This window comes from Podarcis filfolensis (genome assembly GCF_964270895.1).
Source record: "Podarcis filfolensis genome assembly, chromosome: 5".
NCBI classification, from domain to species: Eukaryota; Metazoa; Chordata; class Lepidosauria; order Squamata; family Lacertidae; genus Podarcis; species Podarcis filfolensis.
In genome coordinates this window covers 21655352-21677716 of record NC_139608.1, presented here as the reverse complement: position 1 = coordinate 21677716, position 22365 = coordinate 21655352, and the positions used below count along the sequence as shown (strand labels likewise).

At 40.3% G+C, this 22365-nt stretch overlaps 1 protein-coding gene across 2 annotated transcripts; it reads right to left on the bottom strand.

Moving 5' to 3' along the window:
• Positions 1 to 124: 124 nt before the first annotated feature.
• Positions 125 to 21392, bottom strand: LOC310762440 (protein C3orf33). Of its 2 annotated transcripts, XM_083613585.1 has the most exons (6): positions 21235 to 21392; positions 18052 to 18111; positions 12706 to 12738; positions 10458 to 10611; positions 7766 to 7926; positions 125 to 1897 (listed from the first exon to the last, which is right to left on the bottom strand). In XM_083613585.1, the coding sequence occupies exons 1-6, from the start codon at positions 21316 to 21318 to the stop codon at positions 1631 to 1633; spliced, it is 759 nt and encodes a 252-aa protein (XP_083469711.1). In that variant the 5' UTR covers positions 21319 to 21392; the 3' UTR covers positions 125 to 1630. The 2 variants fall into 2 exon arrangements, with proteins under 2 accessions (XP_083469711.1, XP_083469712.1); XM_083613586.1 differs by lacking the exon at positions 12706 to 12738 and having other exon boundaries at positions 21235 to 21391.
• Between the last annotated feature and the right edge of the window lie 973 nt (positions 21393 to 22365).

Here is a 22365-nt window from a genome sequence, read left to right as displayed (position 1 = left end):
TGCACATACAAACCACATTTTTAGTTGTGATGCTTTCAGCTATACGGCTAAGGAACAAGATATTAGGGAACTTCCAAGAGAGGAAAAGGTCACTTCATTTGTTCAAGGTATAGAAATACGTATCTAAGTATGTTAAGCTTTTAATGACTATATATATATGATATACTCCTTTTAAGGGAGCAATTTTCAAAAATTATACAGGACAAGAAGAGAAATACTATGTTTAATCCTCTGTGTACAATATTATCATATTCTAGATTGTTTAGCAAGATTATTAAAACAGTAGCCTTATCATCGGGCTGCCAAATTCTAGCTAAGCATATAAATTAAATGGTTCAGAACAAACAGGCATACATAATGTTCCACCAAAGTAAACATGAGTCAAGTGCTCAGATCTTATGATCATCAATCAGGTCAATTAATCTTGGCAAGAATACATAACGAAGGTCATACAGGAATGAATTTCCATTTCAATGGAACTTTGAAGCAAGAGAGTACAATTGGCACTGCAACCTTAGAAAGCAGTTCAAAAGCCATGTAAACAGTGTCCCTTTACTTTTAAACCTGTTCAGCTCCTATGGAACCAACCAAGGCCTAACTCACACAAGCCACAAATATGTGCAGTGGTTTGTAATGCTGTCATGTAGGCACTGTTCAGTAGAGGATGGGAAGCTGTTCATGAGAAGCCGTTTCCCCACACGGTTCGGTGGATTTCAGCCAATCACAACTCACATAGATAGCATAGAACATGGCGAAGTACCCCACGCATCACTTGCATTAGAACCAAACCTCAGAATACAACCAGTGTCAAGTGAAAGCAACTTCTTCTAGACCAGTCCTGATATATTCCCAGAACCAAAAACCAAGAACTGTGATTCCGATTTTTAAAGCTCGTGCATGGTGTAATACCATACACTTGTAATGTTCCTGGGAACAGAGACTACGGAGCCCACTGGTGGCAAATGCCCACGTTTTCAGTTGATGGCAGACAACCAGCACCAATGTCAAATTGCATCAGTTTACAGCAAAGGTGTTATGCTCTTGCTGATGCCGTGAACTAAATTTACCCCAAAAGAGCATTTAGGAATTCAAGTTACTGTTCAGTACATTACCATCTCATCACAGGCTGATGCAGCAGAAGAAATCAGCACCAGCTGATTAAGAACGGTGGTTCCCAATCCTAGGAACTGAGCCTATATTCCACTCACAGGAGGAAAAAAGGCTTCTCCACTCTGTCTGCTGCCTAACTCAGGTGCTCCACGATTAGGGACTGACAGCAGCCACATGCATGGATGAGACATACCCCAGTTAATTCAAGTATTTCCCTCTATGAAGCAAGCTTTCAGTTTTATTCTCTTGCTGGAATGTTACGTGGCCTAGATTTGGGTCTCTGTTTTTATACTTTTGGATAACTTACATCTGAATTAAACTAATATCTGAATACGCTATGTGCATCTATCTCCTCCAGAAATATGTTCTGTGATGTTTTCGTATTCTTCCCCTAAGGCAGAAGCCACCAACAGAAGGCCAGGCATTAGTTGTGATATTCTGACAGGAGGAAAATACAGTGTTGCATCCTTCTCCATCTGGTGTGTGTGTGTTTTCTTCCTCCTCGACAAACCCATCGATTTTAGAGGCGACTGCTTAGCCAGGTTGCAAACTGTTTCAACTTCTGCATGTATCTGTTGTTTCTTATACGCTCTTTGAGCTTCTCAATTAAGGTTTCTTCTTTCCAGATTCCTTTATTTTTCCTCACAGCTTTCAATTCAGCTCGAAGGAGCCTCTTGTGGAGTTTCCAATATATCTGGGATTCGTGAGCTAGTCCGTCAATACGGACTGTCTTGCCAAGCCCTCGTCTCAAGATTTCTTCATTTAAGCAGACGCTGGAAAATCTACCCTGTTCGGAATAGACATCGATAGTGCTGTTGAGTCTTACACAAGAATTACAGAAAACAACAGCCACATTAAAGGTAAAGGGACCCCTGACCATTAGGTCCAGTCATGACCGACTTTGGGATTGCGGTGCTCATCTCACTTTATTGGCCAAGGGAGCCGGCGTACAGCTTCCAGGTCATGTGGCCAGCATGACTAAGCCGCTTCTGGCGAACCAGAGCAGCGCATGGAAACGCCATTTACCTTCCCGCCAGAGTGGTACCTATTTATCTACTTGCACTTTGATGTGCTTTGAAACTGCTAGGTTGGCAGGAGCAGGGACCGAGCAACGGGAGCTCACCCCGTCGCGGGGATTCAAACCGCCAACCTTGTAGAGGCAAGAAGACTCTACAATAAGAACTTTGTATTGACTGTTTGAAATATATATAAGGGGAGAAATATTATTATTGATGATTACATATAGATAAGAAGGGCAATGCAAAAGAACTAGAATTGGAGAATTTGTAAAACGGAAACTGTATAATTTAAGAGGGTTAAAGCGAATAATTCTGGCGGGGGGGAAGAGGAGGAGGGTACTGCACGGGGAAAGGGGAATTATAAGAGTATAAGATGTCTCATACAGTGAAGAAAGGACCAAATGGAGGGACTCCTGGTGAGAGGAAAGGATCTAAACAAGAGACGGATTTTAAGGCAGATATCTTAAGGATGTTTGCGGAAATTAAACAGAGTGAGAAAAACTTAGAGTCCAAACTAGAGCAGGTAGATAATAAAATTGAAAAAATGGATAAAAAAATGGACGAAACAGTTAGTGAGTTGAAAGGTCAAATAAAAGAAGTATTTAGGAGAACTCAACATGCAGAGGAAGGGTTAAAAAAGACAAGAATGGAATTAAAAGATATTAAACGGGAGGAAGAAAAGATCAAAGCAGAAATGATGGACTTAAATAAAGCACAGGAAGAGATGAAAGATGTTATTGCGATGAATGAACTCCGACAGAGGGAAGTGAACTTGAGGCTCAGAGCTGTGCCAGAGATACAAGGTGAAAACATCAAAGAGAGGCTGATAGCAGAATTGGCGGAATGGATGGATATACCAATAGAAGAAATGGCCAAAAATGTGCAGAATGCATTTAGAATGCGTGTGAATACTACAAAAGCAAAGAAATTTACAGGAGATTGTCTGATTACATTTAAGGATAAAGAAATGAGAAACAGAATATTAGGAAAAAACAGGGAAAAGAGGCTGAACATAGATGGGAACTACATAATTATTTTTAAAGATATCCCAATTAGATTACTTAAACGAAGAGATTCTTATAAATCACTGGTACAGACACTGAAGAAAAACAAAATTGAATTTAGATGGGAGTTCCCGGAAGGAATATCATTTGTGTATAGAAGTAAGAGACACAGGTTGTCAAATTTAGAAGAAACAGGGAAATTTTTGAGGAAATATAAGGAATTAAGATCAGAGGTGAATGGAGCTAAGGGAGCGGAGGGAGGATCACCAGGAGAACCAAAAACGGAGGAAGAAGAAGAAAGGAGTGGAAGACAGACGGAGGAGGAAGAAGAGGAGGAAGAAGGAGACTCGGCGAATTTATAAAGAAAAGGAAACTCACGCAAATGGTGGGCACCATGGGGTTAAAAATTTGGAACTGGAATATTAATGGGATGAATAATAAAAAAAAGAGGAATAAAATTGAACAATTTTTGAAAAAGAAAAATTTGGATATTATTTGTTTGCAAGAAACGCACGTGGCTATAAGACACAAAAAAATTCTAATTAACAAAAGATTAGGGAATGAATTTGAATCTTCAGATAAAGAAAAGAAAAGAGGGGTGGTATTGTATGTTAAAAATAAGATTGAAGCCAAACAAATCTTTAAGGATAATGAGGGAAGGATGATTGCGATTCGAATCAATTGGCAAGGAGAAAATCTGGTCGTAGTGGGGGTCTATGCACCAAATGGTAACAAAACTGAATTCTTCGAAAACCTAGAAGAGAAATTACTCGAGTACATGGATCAGAAAATTATTTTAATGGGAGATATGAACGGGGTGGTTTCCTTAGAAATGGATAGACGGAGAGAAGGAGCAAGCAAAGAAGGGAAATTACCAAAATCTTTTTTTTCAATGGTAAAAAATTGTAACCTGATAGATATCTGGCGGTTTAGACACCCGTTGGATAAACAATTCACTTTCTATTCGGAACCAAACCAGTCGCTGTCACGGTTAGATCAGGTCTGGATTTCAAATGAATTGACACCAAGAACCAAACAAATAGAAATTAGACCCAAAGTAATTTCAGACCATAATCCGATTGAATTTGAGTTGGAGAGTTTTGAGAAAAGAACTTTTAGATGGAGATTAAATGAATATCTTTTAGACGATCAAAAAATTGTAGAAAATGCACAGAAGAAGCTAACAGATTATTTTGCTGATAATTGTGATAAAGGAACAAAGAGTAAAGTGGTTTGGGACGCGAGCAAGGCCGTAATAAGAGGTTACTTCATTCAGCAGAATGCAATTAAAAACAGGAATAGAGAGAGAGGAAAAGAGGAAATTTTAAAGCAGATAATGGACAATGAACAAAAACTAATTAAGAAACCTAACTGTCGGAAAAGAAAAGAAAAGATCAAAATCTTACAAGCCCAGTTTGCCACAATAATAAATAGAGAGGTGGAATGGAATATTAAAAGATTAAGACAAAGGAACTTTGAATTCTCAAACAAACCAGGCAAGTGGCTTGCGTGGCAAATCAAAAAAAGGAAAGAACAGAGCACAATAAATAAAATTACAGTAGAGGGAGAAGAAATAAGCGATCCAAAAGGAATCAGGAAAGAATTCTTGGACTACTATAGAAGCCTTTACAAAAACAAGGAGAGAAACAACTTGAGGAGAATAGAGAGATTTCTGAAGGATAAAAGGGTGCAGAAAATACCAACAGATAAAAAACAACAATTGAATGCTCCTATTGAAACAGAAGAGATAGTAGAAGTAATCAAAGAATTGAAGAGAGGAAAAGCCCCAGGACCTGATGGATTCACTGCGGGTTATTACAAAGAGATGAAATCCATCTTGATGAACCCATTGAAGGAGGTTATGAATAACATCCTAAGAGAAGAAGAAATTCCGGAAACATGGAAAGAGGCATATATTACATTTATTCCAAAACAAGATGCAGATCCAACCCAAGTCAAAAATTATAGACCGATTTCACTGCTGAATATAGATTACAAAATCTTTGCAGGAGTTCTGGCGAGGAGGATGAAGATTTTGTTATCAGAAATTATCCACAGAGACCAAGCGGGTTTTCTTCCTGGCAGGCAGATGAGAGACAATATAAGGAACATAATTAATATGTTAGAATATCTGTCTGCCAGGTATGACAAACAAGCTATAATGATGTTTGTGGACGCAGAGAAAGCATTCGATAATGTGGCATGGGACTTTATGTTGAAAAATTTGGAATATATGGAAGTGGGCAAAGATTTTTTTAATGGGATAAAAGCAATTTATAGGGAGCAGAAAGCTAAATTGATCATAAATAATGTAGTAACGGAAGAAATAAAGATACAGAAGGGAACGAGACAGGGTTGCCCACTTTCCCCACTTCTATTTATAACGGTGCTAGAAGTCCTTCTGAATTCAATTAGGCAAAACAAAAAAATAAAAGGAGTAACAATCTGTCATAATGAGTACAAAATTAAAGCATTCGCAGACGACTTGGTAATAATGACTGAAGATCCCATAGCTACAATTGAAGAAATCTTAAAGGAAATAGATCTGTTCGGAGATGTGGCAGGCTTCAAACTAAATAAGAAGAAAACAAAAATGATAGCCAAAAATATGGATCAGAGGGTAATAGAAACAATTCAACAACAGTCACAGATAGAGGTGGTTAAAAAAGTTAAATATCTTGGAATTTGGGTAACCCCTAAAAATATAGACTTATATAAGAATAATTATGAAACAGTGTGGAAAGAAATCAGAAAGGACCTAGAAGTGTGGGGAAGACTAAAACTGTCATTTTGGGGAAGGATTAACACAATTAAGATGAATGTGCTACCAAGGTTGTTGTTTCTATTTCAGACCATTCCAATAATTAAGGGGAATGGAGTCTTTAAGGAGTGGCAAAGGGTGCTCTCAAGATATATTTGGCAGGGCAAAAAACCGAGAATTCAATTTAAATTGTTAACAGATATAAGAGAAAGAGGAGGTTTTGCCCTGCCAGATTTGAAATTATACTATGAGGCATCATGTCTTTGCTGGCTGAAAGACTGGGTCAAGTTAGTGAACAATGAATTGCTAGATCTGGAGGGTTTCGACAACAGGTTCGGTTGGCACGCCTACTTGTGGCACGGAAAAAGGAAAGTACATAAGGGATTCGAAAACCACATCTTTCGAGGTCCACTAATTGAAATATGGGAAAGGTACAAAAACCTGTTGGAGCCTAAAGTTCCACACTGGTTATCACCTCTTGAAGTGTTAAGTGTGAAAAAGATTAATATGAGAAGTAACTGGGTAACATACAGCCAATTATTAATTAAAGAAGGTGGGAAATGGAGATTGAAACCTTATGGGCAGGTTAAAGAACTAGTATTTGATTGGCTACAGTATTTCCAAATAAATGCAATGTTTAAAAAAGACAGCAAAGAAAGAGGATATGTGGATAAAGACTCTAAATTTCAGACGGAAATTATAGACAATGATGTGAAAACTTTATCTAAAATGTATAAGATGTTGTTAGATTGGAATTTAGTAGATGAGGAAGTCAAGTCCGTTATGATTCACTGGGCTAGAGATGTGGGCCATAGTATACAATTTGAAGATTGGGAAAAACTGTGGAAAGATGGATTAAACTTTACAGCATGTACGACAATAAAAGAAAATGTCATGAAGATGTTTTATAGGTGGTATATAACACCTATAAAATTATCGAAAATGTACAAGGTTTGTAATAAGTGCTGGAAATGCAAAGACAAGGAAGGCTCCTTTTACCACATGTGGTGGGAGTGTAGAAAAGTGAAAGAATTCTGGGAAAAAATATATATTGAACTCAAGAAGATCCTAAAATATACGTTTTTAAAGAAACCAGAAATCTTCCTATTGGGGATACTAGGGAACGAGATACAAAAGAAGGATTGTAAATTTGTGTACTACGCGGTTACAGCAGCAAGGGTAACGCTAGCCCAGAAGTGGAAACAGCAGGAAATACCAACGGTGGATGAGTGGAGAGCAAAATTATTAGACTACGCGGAGTTGGATAAATTGACAGGAAAGATTAGATATTTAAGAGACCAAAAGTTCATTAAGGATTGGGGAAAATATGTAGATTACCTGGAATATATAAGTGAGGGACAAACAACGTTAAGGGGATTTAAAGAAGCATTGTGAAAGACGAAGAGTTATTGACTAAAGGGAATAGAAGAGAGAGAGATATATATTGTCAATATAAGCTAGGAAATGCGTAATCTTAATTATTACCACGAATGATTTACGGACAAGCTGAAGGAAGTCTTATAAGAGATGGAAATGTGAAATATCTGATGTGAAACATGTAACGTGTACTATTTTTTTTTTCTTCTTTTCTTTTTATTTTCTTCTTATTTTTTGTTTATCTTTTATTTGTAAATCAATAAAAATTCAAATATCAAACCGCCAACCTTCTGATCGGCAAGTCCTAGGCTCTGTGGTTTAACCCACAGCACCACCCACCTTAAAAATATTAAATATGCAGTGATTAAGGCTGCAATTCTATGCATTTTTGCTTGGCAATAAGTCCCAGCGAACACAGAGGGACTTGAGTATAAATGCTTAGGATTAGGTTTCATGGATGCATATCCGTTCCCCCTGCCCCCATTTTTATTTACCTTACTTACTACCACAAGGCAATCAAGCGCTGAGTCCTTTCTTCCCAGAAGTTGGAACCACATCATCTGTGGGGGTTTTACCTCTTCTTTCAACCAGACCGTGCCATCTGGTGTTAGCTCCACACCAGCAAGTCTGATCAGCAATAAACCATCTGAATTCCCTAAGGATGCATGCACAATAACATTGTTTAATTACAACATTATCAGAGACACTTTGTTGGCTTAATAAATCTAAGCAGCTGGGGTTCTGATCTGCTAGGTTTACATGGAAAATTTCGCAGCTTGAGTGAATATTCTTGGTTTTACAGCTAAAACTGTGGGTTTTGGGGGCTTTTTTTTTTTAACTTAACATTTGCCATGGGCTGATAGAGCCAAAGCAACTTCAGAAATCATTTGCCTTGTAATATTTCCAAGATTCTCCATTATTATGGGATTAATGTGGACTCCCTACCAAATTTTGCCTCTAACAGAGTCAAGCAACTCATCAAAGAAAAAATTTATTTGGACTCTAAACAGAGGGACCTTCATTCACTTTTCCAGATGGCATACGCATCCTGGTATCCAATATATAAAACATCTTTTGGGCTGGAGCAAGACTTTATTAATCTCATGCTGGGACCACTTAGAAAAGTATTTACAGCTTTGCGTTCTCAGTGCATGCCCTCTGCATATCTAAGGGGAAGATTTAATAACAAAGACTTTGCATCTGTGAGTTGGGAAACGTGGAGGACATTGAACCCTATTTGTTACAGTGTCCTTTATATACCGGTATATCCCCTAGACAAAAATTCCTTGACTACATCCTTTGCTCTCTTTCCAACCCACCTCCCCTTGAGCAAATCTCTATTTTGCTGGCAAAAATGTATTTATTACTGCACTGGTTGCAAAATTTGCCTTGGCTGCAAGTAAGTTGAGAGCTAGGAACCAAGACGAGTACCATAAGGGGAAGTGTGAGATGTGGAGTGCTTAACTTATGCAGGTGTGATTTTTGCATTTTTGTATGTTTGCTTTGCTTTGCTTTGCTGCTGTTGCTATTGTTGTTCAGTTTTAAATCAATTATTTGTATTCTATGCATTGTGACGGCTTATAGCTTTTAGCAATGAAGATTTCATTCATTCATATTTCCAATGATGTGGAATATAATAACCTTCCATCACCAGAGACCAACAGTACTGTACGGCTTTCTGTATCAAAAGTGGTCAGGATACAGACATGAAAAAGGAAAACATATTTTGACGTTGCTTATTTAAATGGTACAGGCTATACACCTGCGTTGTGCACCTGACAGAACAACACTCGAGGAACGTAAATAACATAGACAACCCCTGTAAATAATCTCCTGTAAGGAGTGAGAGTTAACCTTAGTCCCACAGCATGTGTTTCCAAGGCGTGCAGAAGGCTTGAGAAAATAAGAAGTATGTGCTTCAAATTTTATACTATAAGTACAAGCTGCTCAAGCTGTAGCGTGTGAAGTAGTCCTCGTTTAGAAAATATTCACTCTACAGCTAGGATAGGATGGATTATACTTGAAAAATACTAGGACCTCTGTCTTTGAAGTAGGAAAACAGTCAACGGTGCAGTTATTTTCATCTGTGCGACACTGTTATGGAAATACAATGTTATCTCTACATCAAGCCATGCAGAAGTAAGAAAGGAGCACATGGTAGGTACAATAGTTCTAGAATTCCAGAATCATTATGCTTAAGAACGACTTTTAGCCCAAGGGCTTAGTTATGCTCAGCTCAGTAAGATTTCTGCTAGATTTCAGTAAGAGCCAGCGTGGTGTAGTGGTTAAGAGCGGTAGTCTCATAATCTGGGGAACCGGGTTCGCGTCTCCGCTCCTCCACATGCAGCTGCTGGGTGACCTTGGGCCAGTCACACTTCTTTGAAGTCTCTCAGCCCCACTCACCTCACAGAGTGTTTGTTGTGGGGGAGGAAGGGAAAGGAGAATGTTACCCGCTTTGAGACTCCTTAAAGGGAGTGAAAGGCGGGATATCAAATCCAAACTCTTCTTCTTCTTCTTCTTCTTCTTCTTCTTCTTCTTCTACCTTTTCCTTGAACGGTAGACCTCAAGCAAATGGCTTTTGAAATTCTCCTCAGTTGTATCTCATGTAGCATGGGGGGAAAGCAACCCTGAATCGCCTTTGAGTTAAGTGGAACAAGTTGTGCAACTCTTTGAGTCCCTGCTGTTCTATTTTCACTTTGCTGGATTTCATTTCCCATGGATTTCTCAAAGCGATTAAGACAGCAATCCTAACCCCACTTCACTGAGAGCAAGCCTCATTGAATTAAATACGTAGCTTAGGAGTGCAGTTAGAGCACTCAAATTCCTTTGCAATGTCTAAGCACACATTGTATTTTCTTTGCGTATGCATTTTCTGGGGATTCTATTCAATGATACCAGGCAGATTGGGATATTATTAAGCATCAAAACCAAAAAGGACTCTTGTGGCATAAGCTTTCCTGGAATACAGTCCATTTCATAAAATGCATGAAGTGTTATTCTGCGTTTGTACATACCTACCTACATGATTGGGGTGGTGGAATTGTGTGGAAGGGAGAGGTCAGGACAAAATGAGCGGAAAGGTACAGACTGTGACAATCATGCTATTAACAGTATCAAGTTTGCAGATAGTTAAATAATGTTTAACTTGGCCGCTATGGGCTCACGCATGTCTTTCATCCTACTTACATCTTCTCTGCAAAGATGAAATGATTGGAAGGGTAATGGGAACATGTTCAATTTCCAATCCTCGTTCACTTATTCGGTGCAACCGTCCCCGCAACTTAACGTTCTTCTCTATAAATTCCACTGGTATTTCCATAGCAGTTGTGAATTTGGTTGTCTTTTCATGAAAAAAGGAAAGAGACAGGGGAGGGGGAATAAATAAATGAAGAACTTGTAACGTCCGGATAGATCTCTATAATGATTTAATTCACATAACAAGATACCAGCAAATGTTTCCAAGCTATAACCCGTTACAGATATCACTCAATGTCAAGTTGTCACTCTATAAACCTATTCTACGAAGCAGTTTAAGACTCTGTGATCCACATATCACAACTCACCTTCAAGCCCCTGACATAGAATGGGCTATACTTTGAAACAACTGAAGAAAATCAGGCCTTACGAGAAAATATATGTGTATATCCTCTCCCCTTCTTCTTCTTCTTTTTACTTAAGAGCTGTTTCACACATTATGAGCTGCCGATGAGTGCACACTCAACAAAGAAGAGCAACCTCTCACAGTTCCCTTATTATCTGTGTGAGACATGGGCTTGCAAACATGCTTGTTGCATTTTACCATTTTAAAGTATATTCCTGGGACATTTCAAAATTTAACCTATGATGTTGCCCTATAGACGTCCTACTAGCAACTTCGGCACATTTCCCTCTCTAAACAATGGGATCAGGTCCTCAGCCTCAACTCATCTCAGAAGGAAAAGGAGCAAGGTTTTGGGGGGTGGGGAGGGGAAGAGAAGTGTGAAGGGTGGATGCCCACCTCTGAAAAAGCAGTACAGATGTAGGAGAAGCTGGTAAATGGAGCAGGGCCCAGCAGAGTAACTAGAGTTTACCACCAGAATGGTCTTTTGCTATGTTGCTCATATCACATCTGGCTTCTATTACTGAGGAGGTCAAGCCACCAGGAATTAATTTATTACCCAATCCTTCTCTCCTGTTGTCCTGCAAGGTCTCTTCACAGCAACAGAAGACCTTGCAAACAACATCCGAAGGTTCTGTAAATAAACATAATGAAACAAGTCTGCTGATTGCGCTTAGTCTGGCATTCCAAAAGCAACTGACATGACATATTCTTACATGGAAAATACTCTAGTGAAGCCATGTTTGGCCACAGAAACTGCACAGCACTGACTAATTTAAAATTAAAAACATAGCAAGACCTGCTCACACACTGAAGCCGACTCCTAGGCTACATCTCAACTAGACAAGTTGCATATAAAAACAAAGGGACGCGGATGGCACTGTGGTCTAAACCACTGAGCCTCTTGGGCCTGCCGATTGGAAGGTCAGCTGTTCGAATCCCCACAACAGAGTGAGCTCCCGTTGCTCTGTCCCAGCTTCTGCCAACCTAGCAGTTCAAAAGCACACCAGTGCATGTTGATAAATAGGTACCACTGCAGAGGGATGGTAAACGACGTTTCTGTGTGCTCTGGTTTCTGTCACAGTGTTCTGTTGCACCAGAAGCGGTTCAGTCATGCTGGCTACAGGACCCGGAAAGCTGTCTGTGGAGAAAGGCCGGCTCCCTTGGCCCAAAGCGAGATGAGCGCAGCAACCCCAAAGTCAAATTTGAGTGGACTTAACCGTCCAGGGGTCCTTTACATTTACCTTTTAAAAACAATGTAAAAGCCCACCCTCGGGCTTGCAAGATACAAGATGAAATTCAAAGCAAGGGCAGAGGTGGGGAACAGTAAAGGTGGAAGACTCAGTTGGAGAAAGATGGTGAGCAGCCAAGTTTTGAAGGAGGTGTTTAAATGCAACAACAGGAGCCAGATGGATGGCAGGAGGAAAAGCGGTCCAATGGCAAAGAGGGAGGATAGTCAATGAAGTGGTAATGTGTCTCTCACATTGCCATTATCTGCTCTTTTACTCACTGCCAGCTACTACTCATGGTACTGCTGCTACTATTAATATTGCTACTGCTTCACACATACCACTTTTCTGCACTGGCCCTCACACACAGCCACTCACTACAATACCAGCCTGAGATGACAGCTCCTGAAAAGAAGAAATCAGGGGGCTGTCAATTTGGTCTTCAGAAATCCCAGTGGGCACATTGAGACATTTGAATCTTGATTGCTTATGGGCCCATCACTAATTGAACACATGAAACAAATTGCATATGCATACACACACACACACACACAGGTATCCCGTTCTCCATCTGGGAAGGAGAGTGTGTACCAACAGTATAAGATACCTTTTCTAAAGCAATGTATCTCATCAGATAGTTCTGCGAATAAAACAAAAATCATGTGGAGCAGATTTTTTAAAAAAAATAAAATTACACAGTGATGCTACTGTCCATCTCATCTGTAAATTATGAACCCCCATTTGAACAATATAGGTTTCCACACTGTCAAGAAAATGATTCATATACTCATAGGAGGAGATCGACATAGATCGCAAAGTGGAAAACTGCCCAGGAAAGTCAATATTTATTTGCCATGTGCTGGAAGACCCATACAGGTACTGAGAAAGGAAGTCAAACATAATTTAAGAGAAACATCCTGGGTGATTTGGGGAGACAGAAACAACGCAACATAAAATAGCAATGGAAAGTTAATAGAACGCATATAAAAGCAGCTGTTTTTACACAGAACATAGTCCTGTACAAAGTAGCTAATATCCTAGTGATTTACATCCTTAAAGAAGTGAAGCTTAATTTGGGCCATCAAGCAACTGTTACAATGCCGCCTTCCACGTCAGTTTTCCTCATTTGCTTGCTTAACAAATAAGGATTTGGCTGGGAAATAGCCAAATATGTTTTGTCTGTGAAATACGTGACTAGCCTGGGACACAAACAGAACCTTGAAACACTAATGCCCAACTAGTCTATTGAGTTTCAAGGAAACACATGAGGCTGTTTTCCAGCCAATCGCTCACAAAGGTTTGTAAGGGGAAAGTAATGTGTGAAAAAGCTGTCCCAAATTATGTGAAAAAACGAGAAATATCTCCTAGATATTCCAGTTGAAATCTGATTATTTTATAATAATCTTTATTGCGGTCCAACAACCCATAACATGGATTCAGAATAAAATACAGATTCATACAGACAAACCCCCAGGGAAGGGAGACCGAAGCGTTATTTGTTTAGTCATGGGTATGCTGATCTTTGATTCGTATGACTACTGAAAGAAACTTTGCTACAGCCACTGTGATATCATTGGACTTGTTGTCCAGAAGATATTTGATATGGTAGGCTTCAGATTGACCCGGCCGATTTGCCAATAGTGGTTTAATCAATAGTTCCCTAGCTTGATCATATTGTCCGCAATGCAATAAAATATGCCTCATGCAGTCAACAGATCCTATCTTGATAAGGGATACCTCTCAGTCCGCCGTTTAACACTTCTGATGGGAATACATTTAATCTGGCTTTGGTGAAAAGATGCTGATATGTTGGTACAAATTTCTAAGATATGCAGGTGTCTGGAACTCGAACCCATAGTGAATTCCTACTGCTAATAGGCCACAGATAACATGAGATTGAGATCGGAGATCACTATGTGATATGTCCCAGAGCCTTTGCCTCAGAGATTCCAGGGCGGAATCAAAGCCCAGATGGTACAGGAGAGAAGGTGGAATACCAATCGAAGAGGCTTTTCTAACCATAATTTTCATCCATGAGCTGGTAAACTCATTGTTTAGGTATGGAAGTAACCCCTTCCCTAGGCCAAAGACTGAGATCTTGAGCCAGTATCTCAGGGCAGCCCACCATGCTTTAGTTGATAGAGGACATTCACCTGTTTCTGAAAATAGTATTGCATTTGGAACACAATTTGGAACTTGTAGGAGGGACCGGAGAAACTTTACACGGAAGCCATCAAACCTGGAGAATGAGCCATTGAACCGGACATTTGTTTTTTTTTATAATATATTTATTGAAGTTTTCAAATAAAGCATATATTAGATAAGCACAACTTATCATTGTCCATTTAACATCTCTCAATTGTTACATGGGACTCCCCCACACCTCCCGCATACACTTACATCATTATTAAATTAATTTCAAACAAATTATCATTTAACTCATCTTAATTAATAATCTTAATTTGGTTTGACATATAATTCAGCCTTAAATCTAATTTAATGGTAGACAATTGTCTGCACTGGCATCCAATTCAACACTCAACCAAATTACAATATTTTTGTAAATAAATCTTAAATTTCCTCCAGTCTTCTTCCATCCTTTCTTCTCCCTGGTCTCGAATTCTGCCGGTCATCTCGGCTAATTGCATATAGTCCATCAGTTGCATCTGCCATTCTTCCACAGTGGGTAGCTCCTGAGTTTTCCAATTCTTGGCAATTAATATTCTTGCTGCTGTTGTTGCGTACAAAAAGAATGTTCTGTCCTTTTTTAACACACTCTGGCCGACAATACCCAGGAGAAAGGCCTCTGGTTTCTTAGTAAAGGTGTATTTAAACACCTTTTTTAATTCATTATATATCTTCTCCCAAAAGGCCTTCACTCTAGGGCAGGTCCACCAGAGGTGAAAAAATGTTCCTTCATTTTCCTTACATTTCCAACATTTGCTATCAGACGAATGGTATATTTTAGCCAGTTTAACAGGGGTCATGTACCATCTATACATCATTTTCATCACATTTTCCTTCAACGCATTACATGCAGTGAAGTTCAGCCCAGAGGTCCACAACCTTTCCCAATCTTCAAACATAATATTATACCCAATATCCTGCGCCCATTTTATCATTGTTGATTTTACCATTTCGTCATGTGTGTTCCATTTCAGCAGCAAGTTATACATTCTTGAAAGTACCTTAGTCTTAGGTTCTAACAGTTCAGTTTCTAACTTTGACTTTTCCACTTGGAATCCTAACTTTTTGTCATTTTTAAACACTTCTTTAATCTGAGCATAGTGTAACCAGTCTCGCACTTTGTCTCTCATCTTTTCTAAACTCTGCAATTTCCAGTTGTCACCATCCTTTTCTATTATCTCCCAATATTTTGGCCAGTTGGCCTCCATATTGGCTCTTTTCCGAGCCTTAGCCTCCAGGGGTGACAGCCACCTCGGAGTTTTATTCTCCAGTAAGTCTTTATATTTTGTCCAGACATTAAAAACTGATTTTCTGACAATATGGTTCTTGAAGGCCTTATTTATCTTAGCTTTATCATACCATAAATATGCATGCCATCCAAACGCATTATTAAAACCTTCCAAATCCAAGACATCCGTATCTTCAAGAAGTAACCAATCTTTCAACCAGCAGAAAGCTGCAGCTTCATAATACAACTTTAAATCTGGCAGGGCAAAGCCCCCTCTTTCTTTCGCATCTGTTAATATTTTAAATTTGATTCTGGGCTTTTTGCCCTGCCAGACAAATTTAGAAATATCTTTCTGCCACTTCCGGACATTGAACCGGACATTTGAGGCATAGAGGAGTTGAGAGACAGATGTTGCATTAAATACCTTAATGGCTGATGGAACATAATGGCGTCTCCTTGTATAAAAGAATAGTATAGCCAGTTTGCTTACCTCTGCCTTTTGATAGGCGGTTTACCAATGATGTTTCCAGGACTTGGAATGATGAAATAGAAGCCCTAGGTTCGGGAGAGGATGGCTGCGTCATCCGCATACAACAAGAGAGGGGTATTTCTCATCCCTATTTTTAGAAGCTGGCCATCAGGGTCCATTAAGCTTGCCTCTACGTCATTCAGAAACAAACTGACCAAAGTAGGGGCCAAAATGCATCCCTGTCTCACTCCGCTGTCCATCTCAATACAGTCTGAGAGCTGGCCCTGCAACCCACACCTAACCTGCTAATTGCTTCCACAGTACAGGGCTTTTATAAGATATAGGAGACGTTTATCCTTCAGTACTAGATGTAATTTGGACCATAGTTGGAATCTGGGGATGGAGTCAAAGGCAGATTTCAGGTCCATAAAGGCCACAAAGTTTTCCCTGTAGAGGTCTGGTGTACTTCTCGGCTAGGAGGGACAGCATTAGACAGTGGTCTGATGTTGAGTGGTTTTCATGGAAAGCTGCCTGAGTTTCAGATAGGATATTATAGTCATTTAGAAAAGTTGTCAGTTTGTTTCAGAGAAAGTGGGCATACAGCTTTCCTATAGTTGAAAGCAGACTGATTGGCTTATAATTAGAAGGCATGTTTGGCTGGCCTCTCTTAAAGATTGGGACTACTATTGCATGCTTCCAGCTAGACGGTACTTTGCCTGAGTTATTTACTATCGTAAAAAATGCCACCAGAAGAGGAGCCCACCATTGCTGATTTGATATGAACAATTCAGCTGAGATAAAGTTATTTCCCAGGGCCTTACCACTCTTCAGGTTCCCAATTAATGTATAGACTTCTTCCACTGTAACCGGACTCCATTGCAGGAGCCATGACAGTTCTGCCAAATCTTCATCATAAAAACTGGTGGGGAGATTTGAATTTTCTGTGAATATATTTCTAAAATGGTTCTCCCATACCTGAGCTGGAATGGCACAGATGGGGCTGGGGAGCTATTGCTCAGGAAACCGGAGACCAGTTTCCAGAAGGGTTTTGTTTCATTGTTTAGCAAGGCATTCAGTTAGAGAGACCAGGAGTTTTGTTCAGACTGCCTTTTTTTTTTTTTTTTGGAAGCCAAAATACTCTTTTCTAATTTTGAAATAGGTTCGGAGTAAATAGTTTAGGCCAGCGTTTCTATAGAGCTACAAGTGAGAGCAGGGTGGAGATCAAAGATGGTGAACTACCCCAGAAGGAACACGATGTATCTCTCGCCAGAGGTATGACCCCCTCCCCAACAAAAAAATATTCCTAGCTTAAGGCAAACTGATATTTCATGCCTGTATTTATATATTCTAGGCCATTTTTATTAACTGAGAAACTGGAGCAGCTGGATGTCGTCTTTTCACAACAAACTGAACAGCCAAAATGTGGTGCACCGTTAAGTATAATTAAATATGTTAAATGAGACCCCCAAAGTCTTGTTTCTAAGAACAAGTGATGATGGGCTTTGACAGGTCTTCTTGTAGAGGAGGGGCCATGAGTGACAAGCCCCTGTTCCATGCATCAGCCAAGCTTACCTAGTTGGCAATTACAACCCTCCCTGAAGGATCTCAATGATTATGTGGATTGATATATGGAGAGATGCTGCTTAAGATATGATGGTCCCCGGGCATTTAAACCTTTTAAAGTCCTAAGAATGAAAAATCAACAAAGCTTGACAGTTCTGGGAAGGACTCTTAAGTCCTCTTCATTTCAATTGGCCCTGAGTAGATAAAACCACCATTTTAACAGGGAGTAATTTATTTTATATTCATTCTAGTTAGAAAACTGACTGCAGTGAATCTGGTTGTGTTTTCAAATTTCAGCTTACTCTAGGGATCAAGCAGGCTAGAGATCTAAATATTCTGCTAAAAGTACACTTCAGATTGAAAAGGCTCAATTACACAATAATAGACTTTGGCTAAAAATTACAGATAAGCAAGCAATTACTGCTCATTATTGAACTTGTGCTATGTGCAGCACCTAACCGCTTCAGGCAACTCATAAACATTATTAAATTCAATACATAACTTACCAACTTTACACTCTTTGCAAGTAAAATTACTCCAGCTATCGCCATTCCCGTGCTGATGTTCTGCAGAAAACAACATAATAAATTATTTCATAAATTGTTTAAGTCTCCACTGCATGACTTTCATTTAACCGAAGCCAGAGCATGCTATCGTTATAAAGAGGAAAGCAAAAAATACATATCTGAGAGCAGCCACAGTTTTGTGTCAGAAAGGTTTTCTGACTTAGGTTTCAGTTAATCTAGACAACAACAACAAAACTAAGTTTACAAAGGGATCTCAGATTTAGTTTTCTCTAAGCAATCCATTATTTAAAGAAAAAGTTAAATAAATAAAAGTAAAGTAAATGATACAAAATTTATAATTATTTTTGGGCATCTGCTGAGCAGCACAATCCAGACTGGGCCTATTCAGAAGTAAGTCTTATTTAATTCCACATGGCTTACTCTTGGGATTGTATTCCCCTCTCCATAAATTTTATATACCACTTGGTAGTAAAAAGCAAACAAACCTCAAAGCGGCTTTAGAGTAGAGCTTACTTTGGAGTAAATATGCATGGGATTGTGCTAAAATGCAAGCAACTGCAACCCCAAACCTCATTAAAATACTTGGGACTTCTAAGATGGAAAGGACTCCAAAGGTCATCTAGTTTAACCCCAGCAATTCAGGAATCACAGCTAAAGAATGCCTGGCAGATGGCCACTCAACCTGTGCTTAAAAACCTCCAAGGAAGGAGAGTCCACCACCTTCCAAGGAAATCTATTCCACTCTCAAAGCAGTTCTGATCATCAGAAATTCCTTCCTAACATTTAGATGGAATCTTTTTTCTTGTAACTTGAATCCATTGGTTCAAATCCTACCCTCTGGAACAGCAGAAAACAAGTTTGCTCCCTCTTCTATGTGACGACCTTTCAGATACTTGAAGATGGCTATCATATCATCTCTCTCTCCTCTTCTCCAGGCTAAGCATACCCAGTTTCAACCCTGACAGAACTCTGTGGCACCCCCCTTCTCACTTGTTCCCAGGATGGCAAGGAACCACTACTGAAACATCTTTGAGTTATGAGTAAATATGCTTAGGAACATATTTTGAACATGGTCATCATAGCATTATGCACACTAAACTACAGATGATGGACATATTGAATTTGCTCAGAGATGTTGCCATTCTGAAACTGTTGCCCATCACAAATGAGCCAGTCATTTATAAATCTTAGAAAATATGACATATTGAAAATCTATTTTGCCGATTTTTATTTGTTTACTGGTTTTGACCCAGGTTCCGCAGGTAGCCCAGCAGAACCCAGAGGTCTCCCATCTGACTCCCAGAATAGCCTCTGGTAAAAAGGAACACACACACACACAAACACTCTCACTCATTATTTTGAACCTCAACCACTTTCACTTCCTCTCTCCAGAGTGAGAATAGCAACAGATACTCTTCCACACCTCCTCTCCTTATGCAGCCAGCTTCAAATGGGTCTATGCAAGCCTTTGCTGCTGTTCACGACTTGTCCAAATCTCTGCTAGTGAGAGTGAGTCTAAGCAGGAAGAGCAGCAACTCAGTGAAATGAATTGCAATAGATTAATCCTCTAAATTTTATTTACGGCATGTGCATAATTTTTCATATGAGTATTCTGGGAAGCATGGATAGTAGCAAGCTTCCAATTTTTTAATTTTATTTTTAACACACGTTTATGCTCGGGCTTTTCCTGATCATTAGTGCTAGATCTACTGCCCTAGATTTCTTGATCTCCTGATATTTGCATACATCAATCCTTTCTAAACACGCCTGTTAGGGACAAGCCTCATAAACTGACTTTGTTCTGTGCATACGAGTGCAATTAGTCTGAGAATTCAGAAGTAGCTACTGTATTGCTTTTGTTTCAACCAAGCAAAATATCTCTTTACTGCAATGGCTTTTAGAACTTCAGCCTTGAAGCTGAAAACATTTTTCAAAAAGGTTGTGATATATGTGCTGCCATAAACCTTAAAATGTGTTTTGTCTGAGGAAAAAAGACAACAAGTATTCAAGACGTTGCACCCCTGAAGAATTTCCCTCTAGACCCCTTGATTCCAGCTGATGTGGTGTAAATCTCCAGTTTAGACAATTAATCAATTAAAAATATTTTGAACAGTTAAAATGTTGCCTTAATTAATTGAACAGCTTATTTTAAAAAAATTAAACCAAATAAAGCCTAAATCTCCTGTGGTCTTTAAAAGTGTACGGTAATTTGAAGCCACAATTTAGACCAGGGCTACAGACCTGGTAGGGTCGCGGGTGGCGCTGTGGTCTAAACCACTGAGTCTAGGGCAGGCTTCCTCAAACTCGGCCCTCCAGAAGTTTTGAGACTACAATTCCCATCATCCCTGACCACTGGTCCTGCTAGCTAGGGATCATGGGAGTTGTAGGCCAAAAAAACATCTGGAGGGCTGAGTTTGAGGAAGCCTGGTCTAGGGCTTACCGATCGGAAGGTCGGCGGGCACGTCAAAGTGCAAGTAGATAAATAGGTACCGCTCCAGCAGGAAGGTAAATGCATTTGCAACTGGACTTAACTGTCAGGGATCCTTTACCTTTTTTTACAGACCTGGTGGCTGTGGCATTCGGTCTTTTCTCCAGAACTATCTCCCAAGTCTGCATCACCCCCGTTCCCCAACTCCTCTTTGCCCCACATGACAAAACACACTGTATACTTTGAAGGAAGGAGAACACCTTTACAAGTTAGTATTTCCTAACGTCTTTGGACTGCGAAGGAACATCGTTTGACTCCACGAAATTAAACCCTTCCCTCACAAGGAGGACCAAACGCATCCCCTGTTTTCCCCTCAGCCAGTGAAGCAAATCGTGCATGTGAGCAAAGGCGGAACCAAAACAAGCCAGAGGGGATTCCCATGTTCTTCCCTCGATCCGCACCCGGGTCCCTGTTATAGCCTGACGCAATCAAGAAAGGAAAGAGCGCCTCTGAGCATATGCTTAGTGCCCATCCCCAATGATGGTGCGCGGCCACGACATATTTGGAGAAGCCGCAGGGATCCCGGGCTACAGAAATTCAACATTCCCATTTATTGTCTTGGTCGTCGCCGTTCTCTTTTCGTTTGAGCCTATCCCCAAAGACCTAAGGGCGAAGGCAAGCAAGCGCGCCTTGCCGAGGCGCCAACCGGCTCCCTCCCTCGCCACTGCTCCTACCCGGACGAGGGTGAGGTGCTCGTCCGCCCATGCCGAGAGGCGAGAGATGTAATTCGCCGGCTCCCCGCCTCGCTGCCCCGCCATGGCTGACCAGGCGCCGCCACTGCCTGCGCCTTCCTTTCCTCGGGCTTCCGCGCGCACCAGGGCGCAGCGCCGCTTGCCGGACACTTGCGGGAGTCGCGCCTTCATTGCTGCTGCTGCAATAAAAAAGATTCAGTCGACGCCGGGGTTCTTCCGTCCTTCTCCTAGGTTCCCCTTCGTGGTTTGCCGTAAACTGTGTACAGCGCAGTCCTAACTAGGGTTGCCGCCTTTGTTCTGGCCAAATATAGTGGGAGGGGGGAGCGATTTTTATTTTTTTATCTGGTGCTAAAGTGTTGTTGTTGTTTTTATTATGTATTTTGTGGTTTTATATCTTGATTTTATTCTGTGAACCGCCCTGAGACCCCTGTGTATAGGGCGGTATATAAATTCTAATAATAATAATAATAATAAAGCGACTTTAAAGCAACCCATTACCAATCTGTTGCAGCCTATTGTCAACACACGCATGGATTTGTAACACGTGTCTGAGCTTGGCTACCCAGAGCTTAAATATGACCTTTCACACCATAGGCGTGGGGGGCAGTTGTCCTCCCCTAAATCAAAAGATATCAATAAAAATACTAAACTGTGGTTCTGCACCCCCTAACAAAAATCCTGGCTAAGCCCATGTTTCACACGCCCTTCCAAACACATGCATTTAAGAGAGGATCCTTTGGCAGAAACCTGCAATACAAAACTCTATCAATACAGGACGTAGCATTTTGCATTGGAATATGGGACAACACAGGAGAGGCGGGCAACCCTAGCTAACCATTTCTTCTCAGAACTATTGAATTTACCTGCTTGCTCCCAGGTAAACCAGCTACAGCCCTATACACCTATTTGCCAGAAGAGGGAAGGGCAATGGCACTTCACAGGACTTATTTCTTGGGGAGGCAGGTTTAGGGTTAATGGGGGTGCTTAGGTGTTTGCAGGTATCAGTTGCAAAACTTGACAGACTCTCGGTTTGAAGCAGGCGCACACAACACAACCCCTGCAGCTGCTCAAGAAAAAGAACGGCAACGGACAAGCGCAGCACGCGGCTCTTCA

Coding starts and splice junctions, on each gene's coding strand:
- LOC310762440 (XM_083613585.1), bottom strand. CDS start 21,318: ATGGCGGGGCAGCGAGGCGGGGAGCCGGCGAATTACATCTCTCGCCTC. Junction 7,927..10,457: donor TTCATCTTTGCAGAGAAGAT/GTAAGTAGGATG, acceptor ATGCATCCTTAG/GGAATTCAGATGGTTTATTG. Junction 1,898..7,765: donor GCCTTGTGGTAGTAAGTAAG/GTAAATAAAAAT, acceptor TATTCCGAACAG/GGTAGATTTTCCAGCGTCTG.